Source organism: Panthera tigris, chromosome A3 (genome assembly GCF_018350195.1).
Source record: "Panthera tigris isolate Pti1 chromosome A3, P.tigris_Pti1_mat1.1, whole genome shotgun sequence".
Taxonomy (NCBI): Eukaryota; Metazoa; Chordata; class Mammalia; order Carnivora; family Felidae; genus Panthera; species Panthera tigris.
This window is the reverse complement of record NC_056662.1, coordinates 131,491,188-131,513,066: the sequence shown is the minus strand read 5'-3', so window position 1 is coordinate 131,513,066 and position 21,879 is coordinate 131,491,188. Positions and strand designations below refer to the sequence as shown.

General features: G+C 48.4%; 1 protein-coding gene across 5 annotated transcripts in view; it reads left to right on the top strand.

Moving 5' to 3' along the window:
* Positions 1-4,343: 4,343 nt before the first annotated feature.
* ATP6V1C2 (ATPase H+ transporting V1 subunit C2) overlaps positions 4,344-21,879 on the top strand; it is a 53,644-nt gene continuing 36,108 nt past the window's right edge. For all 5 annotated transcript variants that reach the window (XM_042982503.1, XM_042982500.1, XM_042982502.1 and 2 more), the window contains exons 1-3: positions 4,344-4,417; positions 5,621-5,776; positions 7,947-8,014. In XM_042982503.1, coding sequence (XP_042838437.1) covers positions 5,648-5,776; positions 7,947-8,014 — 197 coding nt within the window. In that variant the 5' untranslated portion in view covers positions 4,344-4,417; positions 5,621-5,647. The remainder of the gene's footprint in view (positions 4,418-5,620; positions 5,777-7,946; positions 8,015-21,879) is intronic.

The following is a 21,879-nucleotide window of genomic DNA, read 5'->3' as shown; positions in this document are numbered from 1 at the left end:
GAGGGCAGAATCGGTATCTTGCAAAAGAACCCTGTGAGGGGGAAAAGGAACTTGGAAAGGAGAGACAAAGGAAGGAAAAGACACAGAGAGTGTTGGCCGTGGCTAATACCCACGGCAACCTCGACGGATCACTTAATAGGGGCCGGTCACTGTGCCATATCATGGAGTCCCCAGAAAAACCTTAGGGGACAGGCACCGTTTTTATCCCTGTTTTGCAGCCCACCGAAGTCAAGTTCACTCAGCTAATGAGTAGAACTGCCAGGAACATAGTCACAGATGGAATGCTAGTGACTGGTTCTTGGGACAGGGCAGTGGAGGGTGGCATAGACCTTGTTGAGCAATATGCACTCAGGGGTAGAAGAATGAAGTTCAAGTTCCAGGTCTACCATTAACTGGGCTCTTGATTAGATCACTTAACCTCCCTGGGCCTGTTTCTTCATCTGTGAAACGAGGATCATGGCATTCTTGAACGCTCATACCTCATTTTTATGCATGTATCACATCCTGCCCAGAGCTTCGTATTCAGACCGTAGGGAGTTGGGACTACTCAAACTTCTGCTTACCAAGCTGGTTTTTCTCCATCACTGGACTGAAAACTCTCATGTATGTTTGCGCTCCCCTCACTGCCTTGCAGACACTGAAAACAACAATAACAACCGGTTAAATGGGCAAAGGAAGACTGGCGTTCTCCTTAATCGCGTGCACTTGGGCAAAGAGACCGTGAGAATTCACGGCCTTAGTTTATCCAGCGAAAGAGTGAAAGCCGTCCTGATGGCTGTCCTTGAATCGCAAGGGTATTGGCTGGATGGAAGACGTAGATGAGCCCATGGCGAAATATGCTGGGCATCGCTGAGCCACTGGTATAACCACCCACACTTAGGGTATAAAGACCTATGGGACATCTAAGACAACAGAGGGAGAGGGAAGTCAAGGGAACATTCGCTGAGCACACCACAGCTTCCAAGCCCCCTCTTTGGTGCCCCAGGCTCTCTCTCCCCCGCAGGATGAGCCTGAAAGGTGGACATAATTACGCACCCCCGCTCCCCGTTTTCAGATGGGAAGCCTGCAGTTGATCCAGGCTAACTAAGTAACTTATCCAATTGCCCAATTCCAAAGCCTAATCTGTTTCTCCAACACGGTACTGACGAAACAGACTGTTCTACTTACCTTTGTCTCCACCAGAGAGCTGTCCTTCTAGGAAAACTTCCCTGCGTTCTTCTCAGAAAAGCCTAGAAAAATCCACCTGAGCCACGTGCAGGTGGAATGGTGTGTCTGTGCTAATGGTAAGAGCATCCTATGAGGGCTGTGTCCACACTAGGCAACAAAGAGATCCCAAGGCCATCATTTGGGAGAGGCTAGAGGACAGCAGCCCAACGAGGCCAGCCTGGTCCTTCTGGTTCCCAAACTTGATGGGACTGTTCCCCCTTGTACAGACTCCAGCTGGCTCAATGCGTAACCAGTGCCAACTGCAGAAACCTTTCTGGACTAGGTAGCCAAAGCCAAATTCATAATTAGCTTGAGATTATGCCAGGCTGATAGTATTTCCTCCCTCAGCTTTATTCCCAGGAAGAGAGAGTATTCTTTATAACCCGGGTTCTTTCGGGATTCTGTCTATGAAGCACTTTTCGTAACCAGGGGGTATTTTAAAAGCAGTGGTCAAGGCACATAAACTTGTAATCGCTTAGCTGTAGATTTCAGAGACTTTGGGAGTGTGGGGACAGGCAGAGGAACCGAACACGGGTTGTTAAATGCTGTTTCAGGCTGATGTATGGAAGGGAACGACTTTCCTTAGTGGGAGTGCTGTTGTACACTGCTTTTGGTGGATTTCTCCTTATTTTTCTGTGTTAAAGACTGATTATAGGGAACTTGAGAGAATAACACAAGTCCATTCAAAACTGATGAGTACAGATGTTGCCTTTGAAAGCTGCAAATCAAAAGATTCCCCCTGGGGCAACATACTGTTGTTTTCATCTCTCTCTCTCTCTCTCTCCCTCTTCATTCTCTCTGTTCTTTTTTTTTTCCTTTTCTTTAAGATGTAAGTTGTCCAACCAGATTTCTATTTACCTTTGAAATCCAATGCATCTGACTCAAATTCTGAGCTGTAGTAAATTGCTGATGACATTGGATTATCCTTCGCTGATAAGATAGGTTTGATAATTTCTTGATCTTTAAAAAACAATCAACAGAAGGATGCCGACCCTCATGTAGAATATGTAATCTCAGTCATGCCAAAAAGTCTATGCCTGTATTTACGAATATGCATTAAAAAATAACAAAGAGGGGGGTGCTTGAGTGGCTCGGTCAGTTAAGCGTCCAACTCTTGATCTCAGCTCAGGTCTGGAGCTCAGGTTCGTGAGTTCAAGCCCCACGATGGGCTCCATGCTGTGAGGTAGTGAAGACTACCTAAAAAGAAAAAAAAAAAAAAAAGGAAGAAAAAGAAGTAACAAAGAGAATGTTAACAGTGGTTATTTTGAGATCATGGAAATACAGGCAATTTTTTACTTTCTTCTTTATACTTTTCTGGTTTCCGAATCCTCTATACGCAGGATAGAATCACCTTGAGAAGCAGAAAAAAGTTGAAAAAAGTCATGCTATCTCTAGAACAGTAGTCATCAACTATTACAACTTCCGATGTTTCACAAGAAGCCCAAGCAAGATGTACAATAACCAGAAAGATTTTAGATTTTGAGTAGGAAGATTTTAAGTCAGACAAGGAACACTGGAGGCCCTCAATATTTTCTTTATCAGACATCCGGGAGTTATTTTGTGTCTGACTTGTCTTTTATTCCATGAAACAAGCTTGTTAGAGGAAACCATACTTACAGAAAAAATGGTGCCATAAGCAAAAGTTGGGAACACCTCTACATGTGTTGCCCAGTCTCTAAGAAGCCAGGTCAGTGGCTCTGAATGTTATCTGAAATGGAAAACGTGCTTTCTTCCCCAGAGTTACGACCCCGTCCTGCAGGCTTGCTGGGAGCAAGGCAAAGGACCCGCGGTCCCACGCGTAGCTTTGCCATTAGCCAGTGACACGACACCCAGCAATTCATGCAACTTGTGGGGCAACCTTACTCTTCTTTGTACTTGGGGTTTGCCCCCAGCTCTACAATTCTGTTTTGCCTAGCTGGAAAGAATGGCATCACGGGGTCAAGTCCAAGATTGGAGACCCCAGGTTCAATGTGCAACCAGGCCACTCCTTCGCTTGGAATCACCATTTAACCTCCCTGTGCCCATGGCGTTTCCTCATCCCTTGGTTTCAGGTGTCCACCCTCGGGAAGATGTTGCAAGGACTGACTAATGCACACGAGTGTCCCAATAACGATGATGCACGGCGCAGGTGTTGGGAGTTCCGAACTGCCAGTTCCAAACCCACAACAGGATTGCAGTGCGAGCCTGTTGTGATCTTAGAAACCACCTTTCTGTTCCGCATCTGGGGCTTCTCGTGCCAGCATCTGGAGTTACACCTTCCCTTCCCTTCCGAAGACCCGAAAGCATTCTCGGCAATGGGACGATGGTCCCCCTAGTTTTATCTAGGAAGGCACAGTTCATTCTCCAGGAAGCCAGCAAACCTTCTTCAACACCCCCCCCCAAAAAAAAACTCATTCTGAGATTTTTATCTTTCCCAGAAACCACCAAAAACATCGCCCACAGGGAAGGCTACACTAAAGTTTCCTCCATTACTCCAGAGGAAATGAAGTCGGGGTTTTCTTGTTTTGTTTAACATTCAGACGTTAATTTCGGGGGGGTTCCTTGTTTTTTTTCAAACAGCACGGATCACGACCCCACATCCTGGTACTCAGACTCTGAGTTTTAAACCCCTCCAATACCCAGGGCAGCTTTGAAGGGGGTAAGGTGAGGTGGGCGCGCCTGGCAGTGGGGAGTTTCCCTGGCAACCAGCGGCAAGCTCTCGCCCACAAGCCCAGGAAGGTCTGGGCCTCTGTCCAGGTGTGTTCCAGAACACACGTGGACCTGTGGCGTTTCTTCCCACAGATCAGGCCTCTTCGCCGCGGGATTCCCGAGCCCCCGTGCTCGGTCATCGCCGGGTGGGGGCGGGAGTCCCGAGTACTTCGCACCCCCTGCTTCGCTCGGTCCGGCACGTCCCGCGCGCTCCGCTACGTTGTGGACTGCAGACCCCGCCCGAGGCTCCCCCGGGTCCCGCCCCGACCCACCTGGGCGGGGTGGGGGGCGGGGGGCGACCCAGGGCCCGGGCGGCCCGGGACGCGCGCGGGCCGCAGCCGGGCCCCCGCGGGAGGCGGGCGGCCGGGTATGCAAATGCCCGAGGGGCGGGCGGGGGCCGCCTCCCGCTCCGGATAAAAGCTCGGGGCGGGGCGCCGCGCAGAAGCCGCTGCCTCCCGGGAGCCGGCCGTGCGCTCCGACCCCGTGCCCGCCCGCAGCACGCCCGCGCGGCCGCCGGCTCCCGGTAAGGACGCGCGGCGCGTCGGGGACGCGGGGCGGCGGCGGGAGAGGCGGCGCCGAGACCCGGGGGACCGGGGCGGGCCGCCCCGCGCACGCGGGTCCGCCGTCCCGGGCCGCGCTTTCCCGGTGGGAGCCAGAGAACCAGCGCCTCCGCGGCGCCCTCCCCGGGGCCGGGCAGGTGGCATCTTCCCAGCTTCTGCGCCGGGCCCGTTTGTCCCCAGGCCATCGGCGGTCGAGACCGAGAGGAACTGCGTCCGTTGTGCCCGGAGTTAGGAGGGACCGAGGGTACCTTGGAGTGGAGTGAGACGAGGGTCAAAAGGAAAAACTTGCAGGCCGGGGCTCTGGCTGGCTGTCGCCTGTTTCTCCCTAGCCTTCCGGAGACGCTTCGCGAGGCGATGGGAAGGGAGGCACGGGCCGAGGGGACAGAGGTGTGGGCGTGTGCACGTTTGAATGAGCAGAACGAATCGACTTTGCAAGCGGCAGGCGCTGGACAGAAACTGCCAGGCCCAGCACGATGCCCGCCTCTGCAGAGTGCACACCTGGGCTGGTGGAAGACGACTTTAGTCGTCCCCACCCCCCCCCCCGGCTTTTTTTGCTTATTTGGGAACGAGGGGAGCTCTTCTGAAGTCTTACTTTTAAGGCTAGCACCATTCTGAAGGCCGGTCAGTAAACGATCTGGGGTTTGCCCAAGCTCCTGTTGTGAAAACGCCACCTTGTCTCATTCCTGCCTTCGCTTCATCCCAGAAAGTACAATGTGGAAAGGAGGGAACTATTTCAGAAGGCCCCAGCCTGGCTGGCTGGCTGGCTGTCCACCCCCTCACCCCCGTTTGTATTCTGATGTCAGGAGAGAGGGGAGTAAAAGGACCGGGAATCTTGCTGTCCCCATCCCTCCCCCCAACCCTTAAAACCAGTCAGAACCACCCTAGGGATGGTTTGGGAGTCTTTGTGGAGACCTGAGGGCTTTCCAACGGAAGACTTTGCGGTCTTTTCAAGCAAAGATAAGAGCACTGCAGATCAGCACATGGGTGTCCTTGGAACTAGAGAATCTGAATTGGAAGGTCGCGGGGGACGAAGAATGGGATATAGTAAAGGCAACACCTCCTGGAGAGGATTAATTCTGAGGGAAGGGAAGTAGTGAAGGAGTAGAGATATTTGACACTTCTCTCCTCCTGTTTCTGTTTGTGCGTGTTGCTGTGGTTCTGGTCAGTAACTGGATAAAAGAAGTCTGGAAGCCATGTCGGAGTTTTGGTTAATTTCTGCCCCCGGCGATAAGGAAAACTTACAAGCCCTGGAGAGGATGAACACGGTAACCTCCAAGTCCAACCTGTCTTATAACACCAAATTCTCGATTCCGGACTTCAAGGTAAAGTTCCTGGGGAAAGAGGAAGGACATGATGGTGTGGGGTGGGTGGGTGTCTCCTGGGAAGCCAAGGAGAAAATAACAGGTCAAAGGCAGCAACGTTGAGGATAAGCCTGGGGGGTGGGGGGGGACGATGCACAAGGAAGTCAGTGGTCTGGATGGGACTTCGTGCCACAGCCCAGAGTTAGTTGTGGTTCCTATGGACCCAAAAACACAGGACAGAATGAACAGGGAGAGAAGGGTGTGGGTAGCAGTGTCTTCAAAAAAAAGAAAAATGGGGAGAGGGTTTTCCACACCGAGGCTCTTGTGAGTTGTTGTTCTAGGATTCTTCCTGTTTTGTCTTCGACATCCAAGAAGCCCCACGATACAGTGGAAATGTACAGGCGTGGAGAGCTTCGGTCTTGATTGTGCTCTTGAACTGGAAGCAGGGTGGGAGATTCAGACGGAATCTGATGGAGAGGCAGGAAGGGAACTTAACGGCGACCGGGCCGATGGCAGAAAGACACGAGGCAGGGAAGTCTAAGGGTTCTTGCTGTGGAGAACAAAGTTGGAAACTAACAAATGTGAGAGAGGAACGAGGTGTGCAGTCTTTTTACTTCCGGAGAGTAGCCTTGTCGCAGTCCTTCCTAAGATTGTAAGCTTCCAGAGAGAAGAGGCTTGAGGCATTTTTCAATGACAGCTATGCAGATGCACTGTGGGTGCTGGAGGGATGGCCCTAACTGCCCAGCGGTAGCCGTTCTAGAAAACTGCCCTATCCTCTTTTTCAAACCTCAGTCGGCCAGTCTACCAAAAGGGCTGCACCGTCAGCATCATTGGTGATGCCACCCTCTTTGCTAGTGTTTATCGAGCGGTATGCTGGGGGCCAGGCACTTTGAACACACCATCTGGAATGTTCACAAGGCCCACGTTATAGATCAGGAAGGGCGGGGAAAGGAGACGAGGGTGATACATCTGGTCAGTGGCAGCACTGATTTCTGAATCTGTACGTTGCTGCCACTGTTTGCCTGGCGACCGGTGCTGGGAAGGTCGGGGAATTCAGCATCCATTCGCCGCTTACTCTTTGTAAGGCAATGTGTTAGACTGGAGGGAACAAAGATAAGAGGCAGGACCTCTGCCAAATATTGCTTAACATCAGGTCGCTCGAAAGAGAAGCAAACTGCACTTATTAGAGATAGCTGTGCTTCATCATTTCCTAACTGCCTTTCTTAAGGTATTTCTTAAAGTATTTTTTTTATATTAAAGTATACTTGACACGCATTGTTAATCTTAATTGCTTTTTAATGTCCGATTGGGGATTGCTAATCTGAACACAGAGTCTCTCCTTCTGATTCCGGGAAGAGACCTTTAAATACAGTTTTGGGCTGTGTGATAATTTTCACATTAAGAAATAGATCATTATAAGTAATCTGAAAGGAGAAAGACTTGCAGGAATGATGAGGCGGGGGGAGGGGAGGAAGCTTGCCCCCCCTCCCCCCCCCCCACAAGATCATTGTTAATAACAGCAAAGCAGAACAGAGACAGGGATTGGTTGGACATCTTGGAGAAGAAAAGCGTTTAGAAATGGTGACTTCTTGGGGCACCTGGGTGGCTCAGTCAGTTAAGCATCCGATGCTTGATTTCAGCTCAGGTCATGATCTCAGGGTCATGAGATCGAGGCCCGTGTTGGGCTCTGCGCTGACAGCACAGAGCCTGCTTGGGATTCTCTCGCTCTCTCCGCCCCTCCCCTGCTCACATGTGTGCATTCTTTCTCTTTCTCTTAAAAAATAAATAAATAAAAACTAAAAAAAAAAAAAAAAGGTAACTTCTTTAACTTGCTTTCTGGTACATTTCCTCCTCAGCGATGGGGATTGATCATGTGACCAGCAGACTGCCACTTTAAGAAGATAATGAGCTGGGGTCCCACAATGATACAGAAGTTGCTCCTTCCTGTGGCAGAAATGTAACAGTTCATCCTGTTGGCAGTAATAATAATAACAGCTAAACTTTAAAAATGAGAAAATATCCCCAATCCGCTGATTCTCTTAAGAGCTCTTCCCAATTTCCAGTTTGGCTGTTGACCCAGAATAACTAAGGCAAGACGGAAGTCACAGAAGTCCCTGCACTGTTGTTGAAAGTGACCTACACCTTCCCTGCCATAAAGCGCGAGCCGCTAACGTCTTTGCAACCTTTCTAGGTGGGGACCTTGGATTCCCTTGTTGGCCTCTCTGATGAGCTGGGGAAACTCGATACCTTTGCTGAAAGGTAAACAATTTCTTATTTACTGCATACAAGTGAGAATTTGATGGTGTTGTCAAAGGACACAGCGCTCTTGCTTTGCCTGAACCCATGCTTGTCCAAACCCGATCCTAGAGGTCACATCAAGAACCAGTGTGGAGATGCCTGGGTGGCTCAGTCAGTTAAGCGTCAGACTCTTGATTTCGGCTCAGGTCATGATCTCATGGTTTGTGAGTTCGAGGCCCGCAGGGGGCTCTGTGCTGGCAGTTCGGAGTCTGGTTGGGATTCTGTCTCCCGTTCTCTCTGCCCCTCCCCCACTGGCTCTCTTTCTCTCTTGCAAATAAAAATAAACTTAAAAAAAATTATAAAAAAAGAGCCAGCGTGACTCTGCATGAGGGCCCCAGGTCAACAGCAACACTTGGGGTCCCTTGAATAGTTGTGTTTTTTTTTTTTTTTTTCCTGGAGGCAGCAATACTGGGGGGCTGCCTTCAAAATGAAGAGGCTTATGGCATAAGGTGCTGAAACCTTTAGAAAAATAATTGATGCGGTTTCCCCTGAGGCTTTTACATTTTCAAGTTTTTTGTTTGGTTTTGTTTTTGTGGTAATATTTGCTCAAAGTCAAAGATTCAAAGTACAGAAGGAAGGCTATCCAATTACATTAAACTTTCCTCTCATCTGGTTTCCTCTTTCCTGTTTCCCTCATTTCCTTCTTTTGAGGCAACATTATGACAATCTTTAGGAGCACCTTCTGGAGACAGCCTGTACATGTGCAAATACCAAAAACAGTTTTACACAAATGATAGCATATATCCTGCACCTTGCTTTTCTCACTAAATCATGTATCTTAGAGATAGAGGTGTTTTGGTTTTTTTTTAATGTTTCTTTATTTTTGAGAGAGAGAGAGAGAGAGAGAGAGAGAGAGAGAGACACACACACACAGTGTGAGCTGGGGAGGGGCAGAGAGAGAGGGAGACACAGAATCCGAACGAAGCAGGCTCCAGACTGAGCCATTAGCACAGAGCCCGATGTGGGGCTCAAACCTACCAACTGTGAGATCACGACCTGAGCCGAAGTCGGACGTTTAACCGACTAAGCCACCCAGGCGCCCCACTTAGAGATAGTTTCATGTCAGTCCGCAGCTGGGTTTTTCTACTGGCTGTATTAGCATGAATAGACGTGCCCTAATTTACTTGTATTTCCCTATCGATGGACATTTGAGTCTTCTGGACTTTTGCTGTTACAACCCATGCTGTCTTGATGGTCCTTTTGTCTACTTCTTTGCGCACCTGTGGGAGCGGGTCATCACAAGTTGAAATGCCGGGTCGAAGAGTATTTGCATGCAGCGTTGTACACATATGCCCACATCCCTTCTCCAAGGAATTGTTCCCTATCCACACTCGCACCAAAAGTACATGAAGATATTTTAAAGTCTTCAAGGCATTTATTTATTTATTTTTTAATTGCTACACACCCGGTACATAAGCATTAGAAAATATATATGGATCACAGAAAAGCGTGAAAACAAAAATACAGATCACCAGGAGTTATGCCATTCAGAGAAAACCACTGTGATGTTATATCGTATTTGCAGTTTTTTTCTACCCGCGTTATTTATGCATGCATATATTAGTAACAGTGACATCATGTTATATGTGGTTGTAACTTGCTCGTCTCTTCATATCTTAAACTTTGTTGTTGTTGTTTTTTTTTTTAATTTTCTTAATGTTTATTTTTGAGACAGACAGACAGACAGACAGATTCTAAGCAGGGGAGAGGCAGACACAGAATCCGAAGCAGGCTCCAGGCTTCGAGCTGTCGGCACGGAGTCTGATGCAGGACTCGAACTCGAAGCCACCCAGGCGCCCCATTCACATCTTACACTTTGGCTCTCGCCATTAACTCTTCCACTGTAGTGTTACGTCATAGAGATTTGCCATAATTTGTTTATTTGGGTGTTTCAAAATAATAATAATCCCTAGTTTGGGTGAAACTGAAAACATGTTGCTTACCAGATGGTCTCATTTAATTGAAAAAGAATGCAGGGCCGCCTGGGTGGGTCAGTCAGTTAGTTGAGAGAACGACTTCTTGATTTCGGCTCAGGTCATATCCCAGTGTCGTGGGATCAAGCCCCATGTGTGGCTCTGTGCCGAGTGTGGAGTCTGCTTAAGGTTCTCTCTCTCTCTCTCTCTCTCTCTTCCCCCCCCCCCCCGCTCCACTTCCCAGCTTGCATGTTCTCTCTCTCTCTGTCTCTAAAAAAAAAAAAAAAGGAAGACAAGAAAAAGAATACAGATGGAGTAGATGAGGAAAATGGCCCATGACGGCCAGGTCTTGACTAGGACACAGACCCAGAGCCAGCCCCCCGCTGGATCTCACCACCCCCACCGAGGGTTTCAGATCCTCAGGGCCTGTCGACGTTGCTGTTTTGTCTTTTCAGCGCAACGGTGATGTGACATGTCACCGCTTTGTTTTAACACGTTGAAAAAAAATTGTTTAATTTATTTTGAGAGAAAGAGAGGCAGAGAGGGAATGCCAAGCAGGCTCCATGCTGTCCGCGCACAGCCCGACGCGGGGCTCGGTCCTGTGAATGGTGAGATCGTGACCCGAGCCGGAATCGAGTCAGATGCTTAACCGACTGAGCCCCCCAGGCGCCCCCCTCCGCATTTTTATAGGAGCCCTACTGATCTTCGAGGAGTCTCAATCTGCAGATTGGTGCCGCGAGGTAGAAATTAGGTGTTCTGCTTCTGTTGGGGCTCACCCACCCCTTGCCCGAGAGTGGAAATCAGCCTTTGTTGGTAACGTTTTGCTACATGGAGGATGTTGCTCTGACCACATAAAGGCAGCCCTTGTCCCCAAGTAGTTGGCAGCACGGAGTCTTTGAAAAAGAAAGCAAACCTTTGGCTTTCTCATCTGTAAGATGGGATAGTACGGAACATTCTGCTTCCATAGAAGAATGAAAGGGAGTGAAATCATGTTAAATCAAATACTGTCAAATCCCAGGACAGGTTCTATGAAAAATGGACACCCCCCCCACCCCGAAAGTGGCTTGATCCCTAAATATCAACTCCTTTCTTAGGCTGCTCTCCATAGGGAGGTGGGTGTGACAGACACCATGGGGGCCAGCCCACTGCCCTAGGCTGGTCATTGCTTTCAGTTTTCTCAGCAGCCCTGACAAACCACTTCATGAGGTCCTATAGTGAGAAGGGGCAATATTGCCTTTAAGAAGAGAATTGTTTCCAGGCCTCCTGCAGAAGTGACAGCTAGTCAACATTTTTACCTTTCTAGACTTTTCTAGACCCTTCTAGATCTTTCTTTGCTACCAATTATCTGCCCTAGTGCAGGTCCTTCACCTGTTTCTTACTCCCCAAAGCCTCCTCTAGCTCTAAAATTCTGTGATGCTGGATTTTCATTTCCACCTTCATTTCCTTTGTGTTTTGCTTTGTTTTTATCCGTGTGCTGTTCCACACCTACTGGTTGCACGGCTTGTTTGTGCTGGTGGCACAGCGTGTGTCGAAGAAATAATATGAAAGTATGTGAGCAGGCAAGGTCGAGGCTATCATCGGGAACCAGAACCTAGATGAATTAAGATGTTTTCTAAAAACAGGGCTAGGTGTGGTGAGAACTGACAGTCACTGTGCGTTGTTTCAGTCTTTTTCTTTGTGGGTACATGTTCTCAGGAGCCTTCCTACCGGCGAGAAAGGAAAATGGTGTGATCTGAGCCCCCTTTATTTCTAGCATTGATCTGGCCCGGGGGCCAAGGTACTTTGTCTCCGGAGTTAATACTGGAGCTTGGCGTCCAATAATGGGATACACTAACTGACAGGCTTCGGGGCTTTGAAATGCCCTACCTGACTCTTTAAAGAGTCCTCGAGTGTTATTAGCTAAATAAATGCTAGCTGGGTTTGTAGCTCAGGCAGCACCAACCTGTCGGCACTGCTTCTGGCCAGGAGAACAGAGGAGGGACGAGAGTTTTCAGGGTGTATTGTTTCCATATCCTTTTATTATTTATTTACTCGGGGCACTAGAGTGTTTTTCCATGTAGCTGGAAGGCAGGTTTCGCTTCCTGGCTTTTCTCTCTCCCTCTCTCCTTTTGTTTTGTTTTGTTTGTTTGTTTGATTTGTTCCTCCATGGTGACTTTCTTAATTTACTCTGTATTGACCCTGTAATTCGCGAACATTTGAGAAACCAAAGGATTCAGTCTTGAAAAAGGCGCCCCCCTCCCCACCCCCCATTAGCAGTTGTTTTGAGTTCTTCCCAGTGTCTTAGCTTGCTTCGACGATGCTGATTGAAATATTGCATTTCACAGGTGCTTAGACACCCGTATATACCTCCTGGGTTTCTGTGGTACATTGGTGACTGTCACTCGCCCCTGAGCACAGTACCTACCTGTGGTATAGCTGGTGGCTTCTCTTTACCCGTGTGGTTCCATGAAGTTGGCTGAGGGTTAGCTCAAAGATGTGGATCGGAGATTACGTATCTGAGTGTGGATGTCTGCTGAATGATGCAGATCTTAAGGAGTGGGTTCTTCTAAGGGCATTCTAGAAAGCTGGTTTGTTTGTTTTTTTTATTTTTTTTTTAACGTTTATTTATTTTTGAGACAGGGAGAGACAGAGCATGAGCGGGGGAGGGTCAGAGAGAGAGGGAGACACAGAATCCGAAGCAGGCTCCAGGCTCTGAGCCGTCAGCACAGAGCCCGACGCGGGGCTCGAACTCACGGACCGCGATCATCACCTGAGCCGAAGTCAGACGCTTCACCGACTGAGCCACCCAGGCGCCCTTGAGGGCATTCTACAGAGAAGCAAGGGGCGCCTGGGTGGCTCAGTTGGTTAAGTGTCTGACTCTAGCTTTCAGCTCAGGTCATAATCTCACGGTGTGCGAGTTCGAGCCCCGTGTCAGGCTCTGCGCTGACAGCTGCGAAGCCTACCTGGGATTCTGTCTGTCTCTCTCTCTCTTCTCTCTGCCCCTCCCCACTCATGCTCGCTCTCTCTCTCTCTCTCTCTCTCAAAATAAATAAACTTAGGAAAAAAAAAACATTTTTTAAATAAAGAGAAGCAAAATATAAGTTAAAAAATTACCCTGGCCACATGACATTTCTTCAAGTCACTGGACAAATATCAACTGAACGCCTTTTAATGATCTGGACTCCTCTAGGTGTCACAGTCCTAACCGGATGTGTTCGCTGTTCAGCTCTTAATGACTGTTTCCGACCTCCCCCTCCTTGTAAACCCCCAGTAGTACCCACTCATGCTGCTCAGCTCCCCCAGACTCTCCTCCCCACCCCTGCTTTCAGACGTGCTGATCTACCCTGTCCTAATACAACCAGGCACACCCCTGCATCACAGCACTTAACCACAGCGTGCTGTAAGGTCCCTGAGGCTGGTCACTGGTACACGTGCACCTGTAACGTTCTAGGCCCTCAAAACCAGCTGAATGAATGAATGGAAAAAAGAATCCTGAAATATTAGAGCTGCACGGAGACCCTGAGAGAGCTAATCTAACCCCTTCATGTTCCAGATGAGGCAACGTGCCCAGAAAGATGCTCTTAGAAAGAGCTTGGATGGGCTCAGGGCAGCAGAGAAGGAATAGAGCCTTGACCCAGATTCACCAGTCAATCATCATGATGTTTTTAAATACAACATTTAAAAATGTCTTACTCATTGACATTTCACAAAGTATTATATTTACACATTTAAAAAAATGAGGGGGCGCCTGGGTGGCTCAGTCGGTTAAGTGTCCAACTTCCACTCAGGTTGTGATCTCATGGTTTATGGGTTCGAGCCCCGCATCGGGCTCTGTGCTGGCAGCTCAGAACCTGGAGCCTGCTTGGGATTCTGTGTCTCCTTCTCTCTCTGCCCCTCCCTCGCTCATTCTCTTTCTCTCTCTCAAAAATAAATATTAATTTTTTTTTTTAAATCGAATGATATAGAAAGGTACAAAAAGAAAATTCCAGTTTACCCCTGTCCCTCTCCCCAGAGGCAATCATTATGAGGATTTTGTATGATTCCTTCCTTGGTAAAACAAGATAAAAAATACACATACGTTCATGCTCTAGCCCTAATATTTGTAAACTTTGAAGACCTTATTTTGAGGTATCTATTAAGTACAGGTTTTTAAACTTAGATATGTCTCAAGCATTTAGGACAGAACCTATCACATGGTTAGTGCAACAATCCTACTGATAATTTATTTAAGATTATGCTGAGGGGCACCTGGGTGGCTTAGTTGGTGAAGCGTCTGACTTCGGCTCAGGTCATGATCTCGCGGTCCATGGGTTCGAGTCCCGCGTTGGGCTCTGTGCTGACAGCTCAGAGCCTGGAGCCTACTTTGGATTCTGTGTCTCCCTCTCTCTCTCTGCCCCCCACCCCCGCTTGTGCTCTGTTTCTCTCTCTCTCAAAAATAAATATTAAAAAAAATTTTTTTTAATGATACAAAAAGAGATTACACTGAAATTATGGGAGATTAACATTCTTATCATTTTGTGTACTTCTATGAACACAGTACATCTTTCAATTGACTGAACTCCTTTTCTTTCGTCCTCTGGTAGAGAACTTTCATGTTTCATTCAGTAAAATTCCTGCACAGTATCTCATTGATTACTTTCCTCCAAATTTTGTTTTTTATTTAGTTCCTATTAGAAATGAAATCTTTTCTCTAAATGTTTACGATTTATAAATTGGGATTTTCCTGTATTAATTTTATGGCCCACAAATGCCCTGGACTTCCTTATTGGAAGCTAAGGTAAGGTGCAAAGGAGTCTAGCTCCAGAATCCTCAATTACAAAAAAGGTTTTTTTTAATGTTATTTATTTTTGAGAGAGAGACAGAAAGACAGAGAACGAGTGGGGGAGGGGCAGAGAGAGAGGGAGACACAGAATCCAAAGCAGGCTCCAGGCTCAGCACAGCGCCTGACGCGGGGCTCGAACCCACGAACTGCGAGATCATGAACTGAGCTGAAGTTGGACGCTTAACCGACTGAGCCACCCAGGAGCCCCCAGAATCCCCCATTTATTTTTAAAAAAAAGTTTACTTTATTTTTGAGAGAGGGAGAGACAGGCAGAGAGAGAGAGAGAGAGGCAGAGAGAGAGAATCCCAAGCCGGCTCCACGCTGTCGGTGAGGAGCCCAACACAAGGCTCGAACTCACGACCCTGGGATCATGACCTAAGCTGAAATGAAGAATCGCACGCTCAATTGATGGTGCTCCCAGAGTCCTCATTTTTAACACAAAATTAAGATTGGTCTGTTGTGTGACAGCACAGAATCACAAAGCCACATTAGTGTCGGAATGATGATGGCTCCATAAAAAGAATTTGGAAGAGTTCTCTGTTCTCCATCCTCACTACACTGTACACATGGGGCCTTGAGCTCTTGAGAGGTGGCTAGTTTGGAATGAGATGGGTAAAGTATAAAACATCAGATTTCAAAGACTTAGTACCAAAAAAAAAAAAAAAAAAAGGAAAATCTCAATAAACATTTTATGCTGGTTACCTGTTGAAACAACCATGTTTGGGATAGCGGGTTCCATAAAATACATTATTAAAATTAGTTTCACTGTTATTTTTTTAACACGGCTACTAGAAAATTAAAAAAAATTTTTTTTCAACGTTTTTTATTTATTTTTGGGACAGAGAGAGACAGAGCATGAACGGGGGAGGGGCAGAGAGAGAGGGAGACACAGAATTGGAAACAGGCTCCAGGCTCCGAGCAGTCAGCCCAGAGCCTGACGCGGGGCTCGAACTCACGGACCGCGAGATCGTGACCCGAGCTGAAGTCGGACGCTTAACCGACTGAGCCACCCAAGCGCCCCATAGAAAATTTTAAATTACATATGTGGCTCCATTATATTTCTATTAGACAGCATTGGGCTAGAATTCTAGACAGTGCTTCTCAGACAGACAGGTGAATGCCCTGGGGATCTTGGGAAAATGCAGATTCTGACTCAGTGGGTCTGGGCTGAGCCTGGGATTCAGCATTTCTTTCTTGCTTTCTATGTTTATTTATTTTTCAGAGAGAGAGAGAGAGAGAGACAGAGTACAAGCAGAGGGGTGCAGAGAGAGGGAGACACAGACTCCCAAGCAGTCTCCAGGCTCCGAGCTGTCAGCACAGAGCCCAACACAGGGATCGAACTCACGAACCGTGAGATCATGACCCGAGCTGAAGTCGGATGCTTAACCGACTGAGCCGCCCAGGCGCCCCTGGGATTCAACGTTTCTTACAAGCTCTGCAGTCATACTGTGCTGCTGGGTTGCAGACCACGCTTGGCACGTCACTTCCAGACACTTAAATCAGTGGCTCTTAAACTGCCGGGTGCATCAGACTCCTCTGGAAGGTTTGCTAAGAAATAGATTCCTGGGGGCGCCTGGGCGGCTCGGTCAGTTAAGCATTCGACTTCAGCTGTAGTCATGACCTCACGGTTTGTGGGTTCAAGCCCTGCATCGGGCTCTGGGCTGACGGCTCAGAGCCTGGAGCCTGCTTCGGGTTCTGTGTCTCCCTCTCTCTCTGCCCCTCCCCCACTTGCAGTCTGCCTCTCTCTCTGTCAGAAATAAACATTAAAAAGAAAGGAAGGAAGGAAGGAAGGAAGGAAGGAAGGAAGGAAGGAAGGAAGAAAGAAATAGATTACTGACTCCTCCAGAATTTCTGAGTCAGTAGGTCTGGGTGGGGCCCAAAAATCTGCATTTTCAGTGTGAAGTCAGTGCTGTTTCCATCTTCGGACATTCGAAGGGCTCTTGTGACCTCCTATCTTGCTGCTTTTTCTGAGCGTTCCGCGGTTGCCTCGTTCTCTTGTTCTCATTGTATCCAGAGCACTGGGCTGAGCCTGGGATTCAGGCTCAACATACGTGTGTGTAGAAACGACAGTCATCAATGATTTTCATACCTGCTGTGTCCACGTGTTCATACAGGGCGCGGTTTGCCGTTCTTGCTGGATGCCAAAAAGCTCTGACACTGGGGCCTCCGCCGAGGGCTGCACTTGATGTCCTGTGTGCCTCTGTTTGTGTTGTTTTCGGTCTTGAGTTCACCACCACCCTGTTCTGGCAGGTGCCGTTCACGGATCGCTCGCTGGGTGCCAGGCACCGTATCGGGCACTGCTCAGTTCTCTATTTCTTATGAAATCTTCGCCACAGCCCTGAGGACGGCGTGACTATCCTCCCGTTATAGACGAGAATATTGACCCGCACGGAGTGGAGTTGTGTGTGCAACGTCACGTGGCTGATGAGTGTCAGGCCTGAGCCCCGTGCACCTGCTTCTCTGCCTGCCCCAGCCAGAGGCTTTGGCACATGGCTCGGTTAGCTTCCCCCCTGCCTGCCCTGCCTTTATCCCTTCCTCGGGGGCCCTGCTGTGGCGATCTCTGCTTTGCCTGAGGTGGCCCAGTACCTGACAGTCCCCGCCCCCACCCCCCAGCTCCTGGGAGCTCTCACCAAACCAGAAGTCCGGCCAGCAGGGAAGGAAGGAATGCCGGCTGGCCGCTTTGTGTGCAGCAGGCCTGGGGTCAGGGTCAGCCTGAGGCAACATTGTGAAATCCACAAAATAATCCTTTGGAGGCTAACTCTAGTGGAAGGCGCTTACTTGCATCTCGGATCTCTCCCGATCCTGGGACCCTAGGGCTCCACTCTCCTCCAGGCCTCAGCCCAAACACGTTCACCCTGTGCTCTGAGTTGGCTCGTCACACCTTACGTGGATGGCAGCCATTTATACTCCCCTGATATTCAGGGGCTGGAGGGGCAAGTTAAAAACAATATTTTTTAACACTTACTCATTTTTGAGAGACAGAGAGCGCAAGGTGGGGTGGGGCGGAGAGAGAGGGAGACACAGAATCCGAAGCAGGCTCCAGGCTCCGCGCTGTCAGCACAGAGCCCGACGCGGGGCTCGAACTCGTGAACCTTGAGATCGTGACCTGAGCTGAAGCCGGACGCTCAACCGACTGAGCCACCCAGGGCCCCAACCCTGTTCAATCTTAACGCATTTCTAGGAAGTTGATCTCAAGACCAGGGACTCTAAATGGAGATTAGAAAGTTTATAATAAAATTTTTTTTTTTTCTGAGCGGGTAATACATTCACATGCATCAAAGATAAAAACAATGAGAAGTCTCCCTTGCACTCTCCCCCCTGGGTGACCCCTTCCCTGGCCTCTGCTGAAGAAAGCCAGTTTTATGAGTTGCTTCAATACATTTTCAGTGCTTCCTAATGCAAACGCAAGAAAATTCCAGTATATATCTGTATTGTTTCCCTTTTTTTTTTAAAGTAGTTCTCCACATACGCTGGGGTGTATCTTGCTGATTTCTCACTTAGCATTATATGCTGGGAGATTTCTCCTGTTGGTCCATAAAGAGCTTTCTCTCTTTTTAAGCTAGCCAGCATTCCACATGGGGACGGTCCCATAGTTTATTGACCAGCCCCAAGATGGGCACTGGCTTATTTACTCTGAAGGGGAAGGGGGCTCTTGGCAACGGTGCCTCGGGATATAATCTTGCACCTTTACCATTACTCTGCATGGGAGAGAGTGTGCGTGTATCTGCAGGACGAATTCTCAGAGGCAGACTGCTGGGTCTGAGGGTCCTATGCTTTTGTAATTTTGACAGATGTTGCCAGATGTCTCTGGGTTGACCCTTTTGCCTTTCCACCCGCAATGAAGGACAGTCCGCATCTCCCTAACCCGTTCTCATAAAGCGTGTTGTCAAATGTTGGGTTTTTATGAACTTGACAGCTCAGTAACGCTGCCTGGGTATAGTAGCTTTTTTTTTTTTTTTTTTTTTTTTTTTTTAATGGCTCTATGTAGACAAAGGATAAGCCATAGATAGCAAGTTTTCAAAGTGGACAATTTGATGAGTTTTGAGACACACACATCTGTGAAGCCACCGCCATCAAGATAATGAACATATCCTTCCCCCGCAAAGTTTCTTTGTGCCTCTCTCTGATCAGTTTCCTTCTCAGCAGTTTGAACGCTGATACGCTTTCTGTCCCTATAAGACTGTTGGCGTCTTGTAGAACATTTGTATGAAAAGAATGAGATGGTGTGTACTCTTCTTTTTTTGGTCTGGGTTTTCCATGCCACATCATTATTTGAGATTTATTCATGTTGTCGTGTGTCTATTAACAGTCATTTTTTAACTGCTGAGTAATATTCTATTTTATGGGTAAGCCCCAATTTCTTTATCCATTTACCTGGTGGGGGACACTTAGATGCCTTCCAGTTTGGGACTATTAAAAAGAAAGCTGTCATGAACATTCATGTAAAATCTTTGCGTTGGCCTTTGTTTTTAATTTCTCTTAGGTAAATACCTACCCGTTGAGGCAGCTGGGGTCCTGGGTACACAGAGTGTGAGTACACACATCCCCTTTGACCCTCAAACCTTTGGATTGCTTCCTGGCCCTATGGGATGGATGTGGCTTGGAGGAAGGTCACCTGGGGACCTTCTAAAGCCTGGGGTCCCCTGTGGTCCCAGGACATGGCCCCCTTGTCATGGGCTAAGCTTACTATTTCAGTTGCATTGAGTACTTAGAATTTTGTGGACATGGGGAATACTAAGTTGTTGTTGTTGTTGTTTAAGGAAATGGCCATTCTTTGAAAAGATCACATTCTGGGAGAAGAGGTAGATGACTGTAGAGATCATTTCAATCCCGTGTGACACGTGGACAAAGCAAAAATGGGGGAGGACCATGATGGCTCTGAGGAGCACCGGTCCAACATCCTGCTTCACATCTTAAGGCGAATGCCAGCATTTGCTGGGCATCTGTGCGTTTTCCAGGAACCACTGTATTTTCCTTGGAGCTGGTGGTCGTCCAATTCGTAATTTTTCAGAGCTCTCTTTGTTTTGACGGAGCACCCAGATGAGGAAACCAACACTTCTGACGGTATGATATGATAACTGCTATGGTGGAGGGCAGTTTCTAGGGAGCCCCATGGGGGCAGCAACTATGGTCGCTTTGTTCACTAGCACTCCCGCATAATATTGCCTGGGACATAATGGACCGTGTGTTTCTGTTGAGGGCAAGAAGCAGCAGGTACTGGGTGGGGGCGTTATCCGATGCTCTCTTGTGTTTGTTAGGGGTGGACTTGCCGCAAGGAGGGGCACTTGGGCTGTTGTCACAAAGGGTGAGCAGCATCCAGGTGGCTCAAGATATTCCGGGTGCCTGCAGAGGAGGCTGGCACGGGACGGGCAGTGGTGAGTGGGTGGGGAAGGAGAAGACCAGACAGGCAGGAGCGTTCTTTGTAAACTCTGCTCAGAAGCTCGAACATCAATATTTGAACTTCTTGGAAAACCGCGGCCGTAGTTGAAATGGCCCAATGGCACGCTAAGCTGTATATTTTTAGAGATCCCTCTGGTTGCCGTTGGCAGGATAGAACGGGGGGGGGGGGGTCCAGACTGAGCGAGGCAAGACAACCAGAGAGGAAGCCATTGAAGGAAAGTTGGAGAAGGATGACGTGGCCCGCCTCAGACAGTGACCCAGGACAGGGCTCAGGCAGGTTTGTGGGAACCATAAAATTATAGCGGTGATGGAAAAGGAAGGAGCAGAGCCAAGGAGCTTAGGAGAAGGTGGTGACATCCAGCCTAAAGGGCCAAATCCGTCCTTGACATTCTCCTCCAGACTGGGTCTTCACCCTCAAAGCCAAGAGAAAGGCTGGGGCGTGTTCTGAAAAATTAAGATATAATTCACACACCGGCATATTCACCCCTTCGATGTGCGCTAGTCATTGGTCTCTGGTGTATTTCCAAAGTAATGCAGCCGTCACCACCATCTGGTTGCAGAACCTTCTCATCATCTCAGAAGGAAGCCCTGTGCCTATTCGCCACCACCCCCTCCCTCCTCCATCCCCCCAAACCACTTGCTGTGTGGATTTGCCTGTTCTGGGCATTTCATGCAAATAGAAAGCCTGGGTGTTTTCAGATAAACCAAGAGAAGTAACACCTTCCCTGCCGATTTACCATGAAATGTGTGTTGAAGGGCCCTAGAAGGTGATTGACCGTGAGGGGAGTCCCGTCGTCAGAGTGGCTGGGAGGCCCCCACTCTGTGGCCTTGAGAAAATGTTTGCCTGAACATTTGCAAACAATGTTTGCTTTCTTTTCATTAAAAAAAAAAAAAATTATCGTAGTGCAAAGGGACAAGGAATTTAAATGAGAAGAGGGTTTGTTTGTTTGGTTTTTAACATTTATTTATTATTGAGAGACAGAGAGAGACAGAGCGTGAGCAGGGGAGGGGCAGAGAGAGGGGAGACACAGAATCCGAAGCAGGCTCCGGGCTCTGAGCGGTCAGCACAGAGCCTGATGTGGGGCTTGAACCCATGAACTGTGAGATCACAACCTGAGCCGAAGTCGGACGCTTAACTGACTGAGCCACCCAGGCGCCCCCAAGAAGAGGTTTTATGAAAGAACATTGTTATTAACACTTTCTGGGGCGCCTGGGTGGCTCAGTCGATTAAGCGTCCGACTTCAGCTCGGGTCACGATCTCGCGGTCCGTGAGTTTGAGCCCCGCGTCGGGCTCTGGGCTGATGGCTCAGAGCCTGGAGCCTGCTTCCGATTCTGTGTCTCCCTCTCTCTCTGCCCTTCCCCCGTTCGTGCTCTGTCTCTCTCTCTGTCTCAAAAATAAATAAAAAGTTTAAAAAAAAAAAAATTTAAATCCACTTTCTTAGTGTAAACCTGATTACACTAAGATGATTAACATCATCACGTACATCTTCAGCCACATTTTTGGCTGCCTCCTACAGCGGCATTTCCAAAAGTGGAATTACCGGGTCAAAGGATATAGGCATATTTAAAGCGGTTTGTACATATGGCTAAATTGTTCTCCAGTGAGGTTGCCAGGAAGTCCTGTTTCATCATACCCTTGTTAGTTTACTGCCTCGAAAACACTCTTGTCATTTACCTGGCGAAATGAAAATGAGGTGTGATTGTTTTAATGC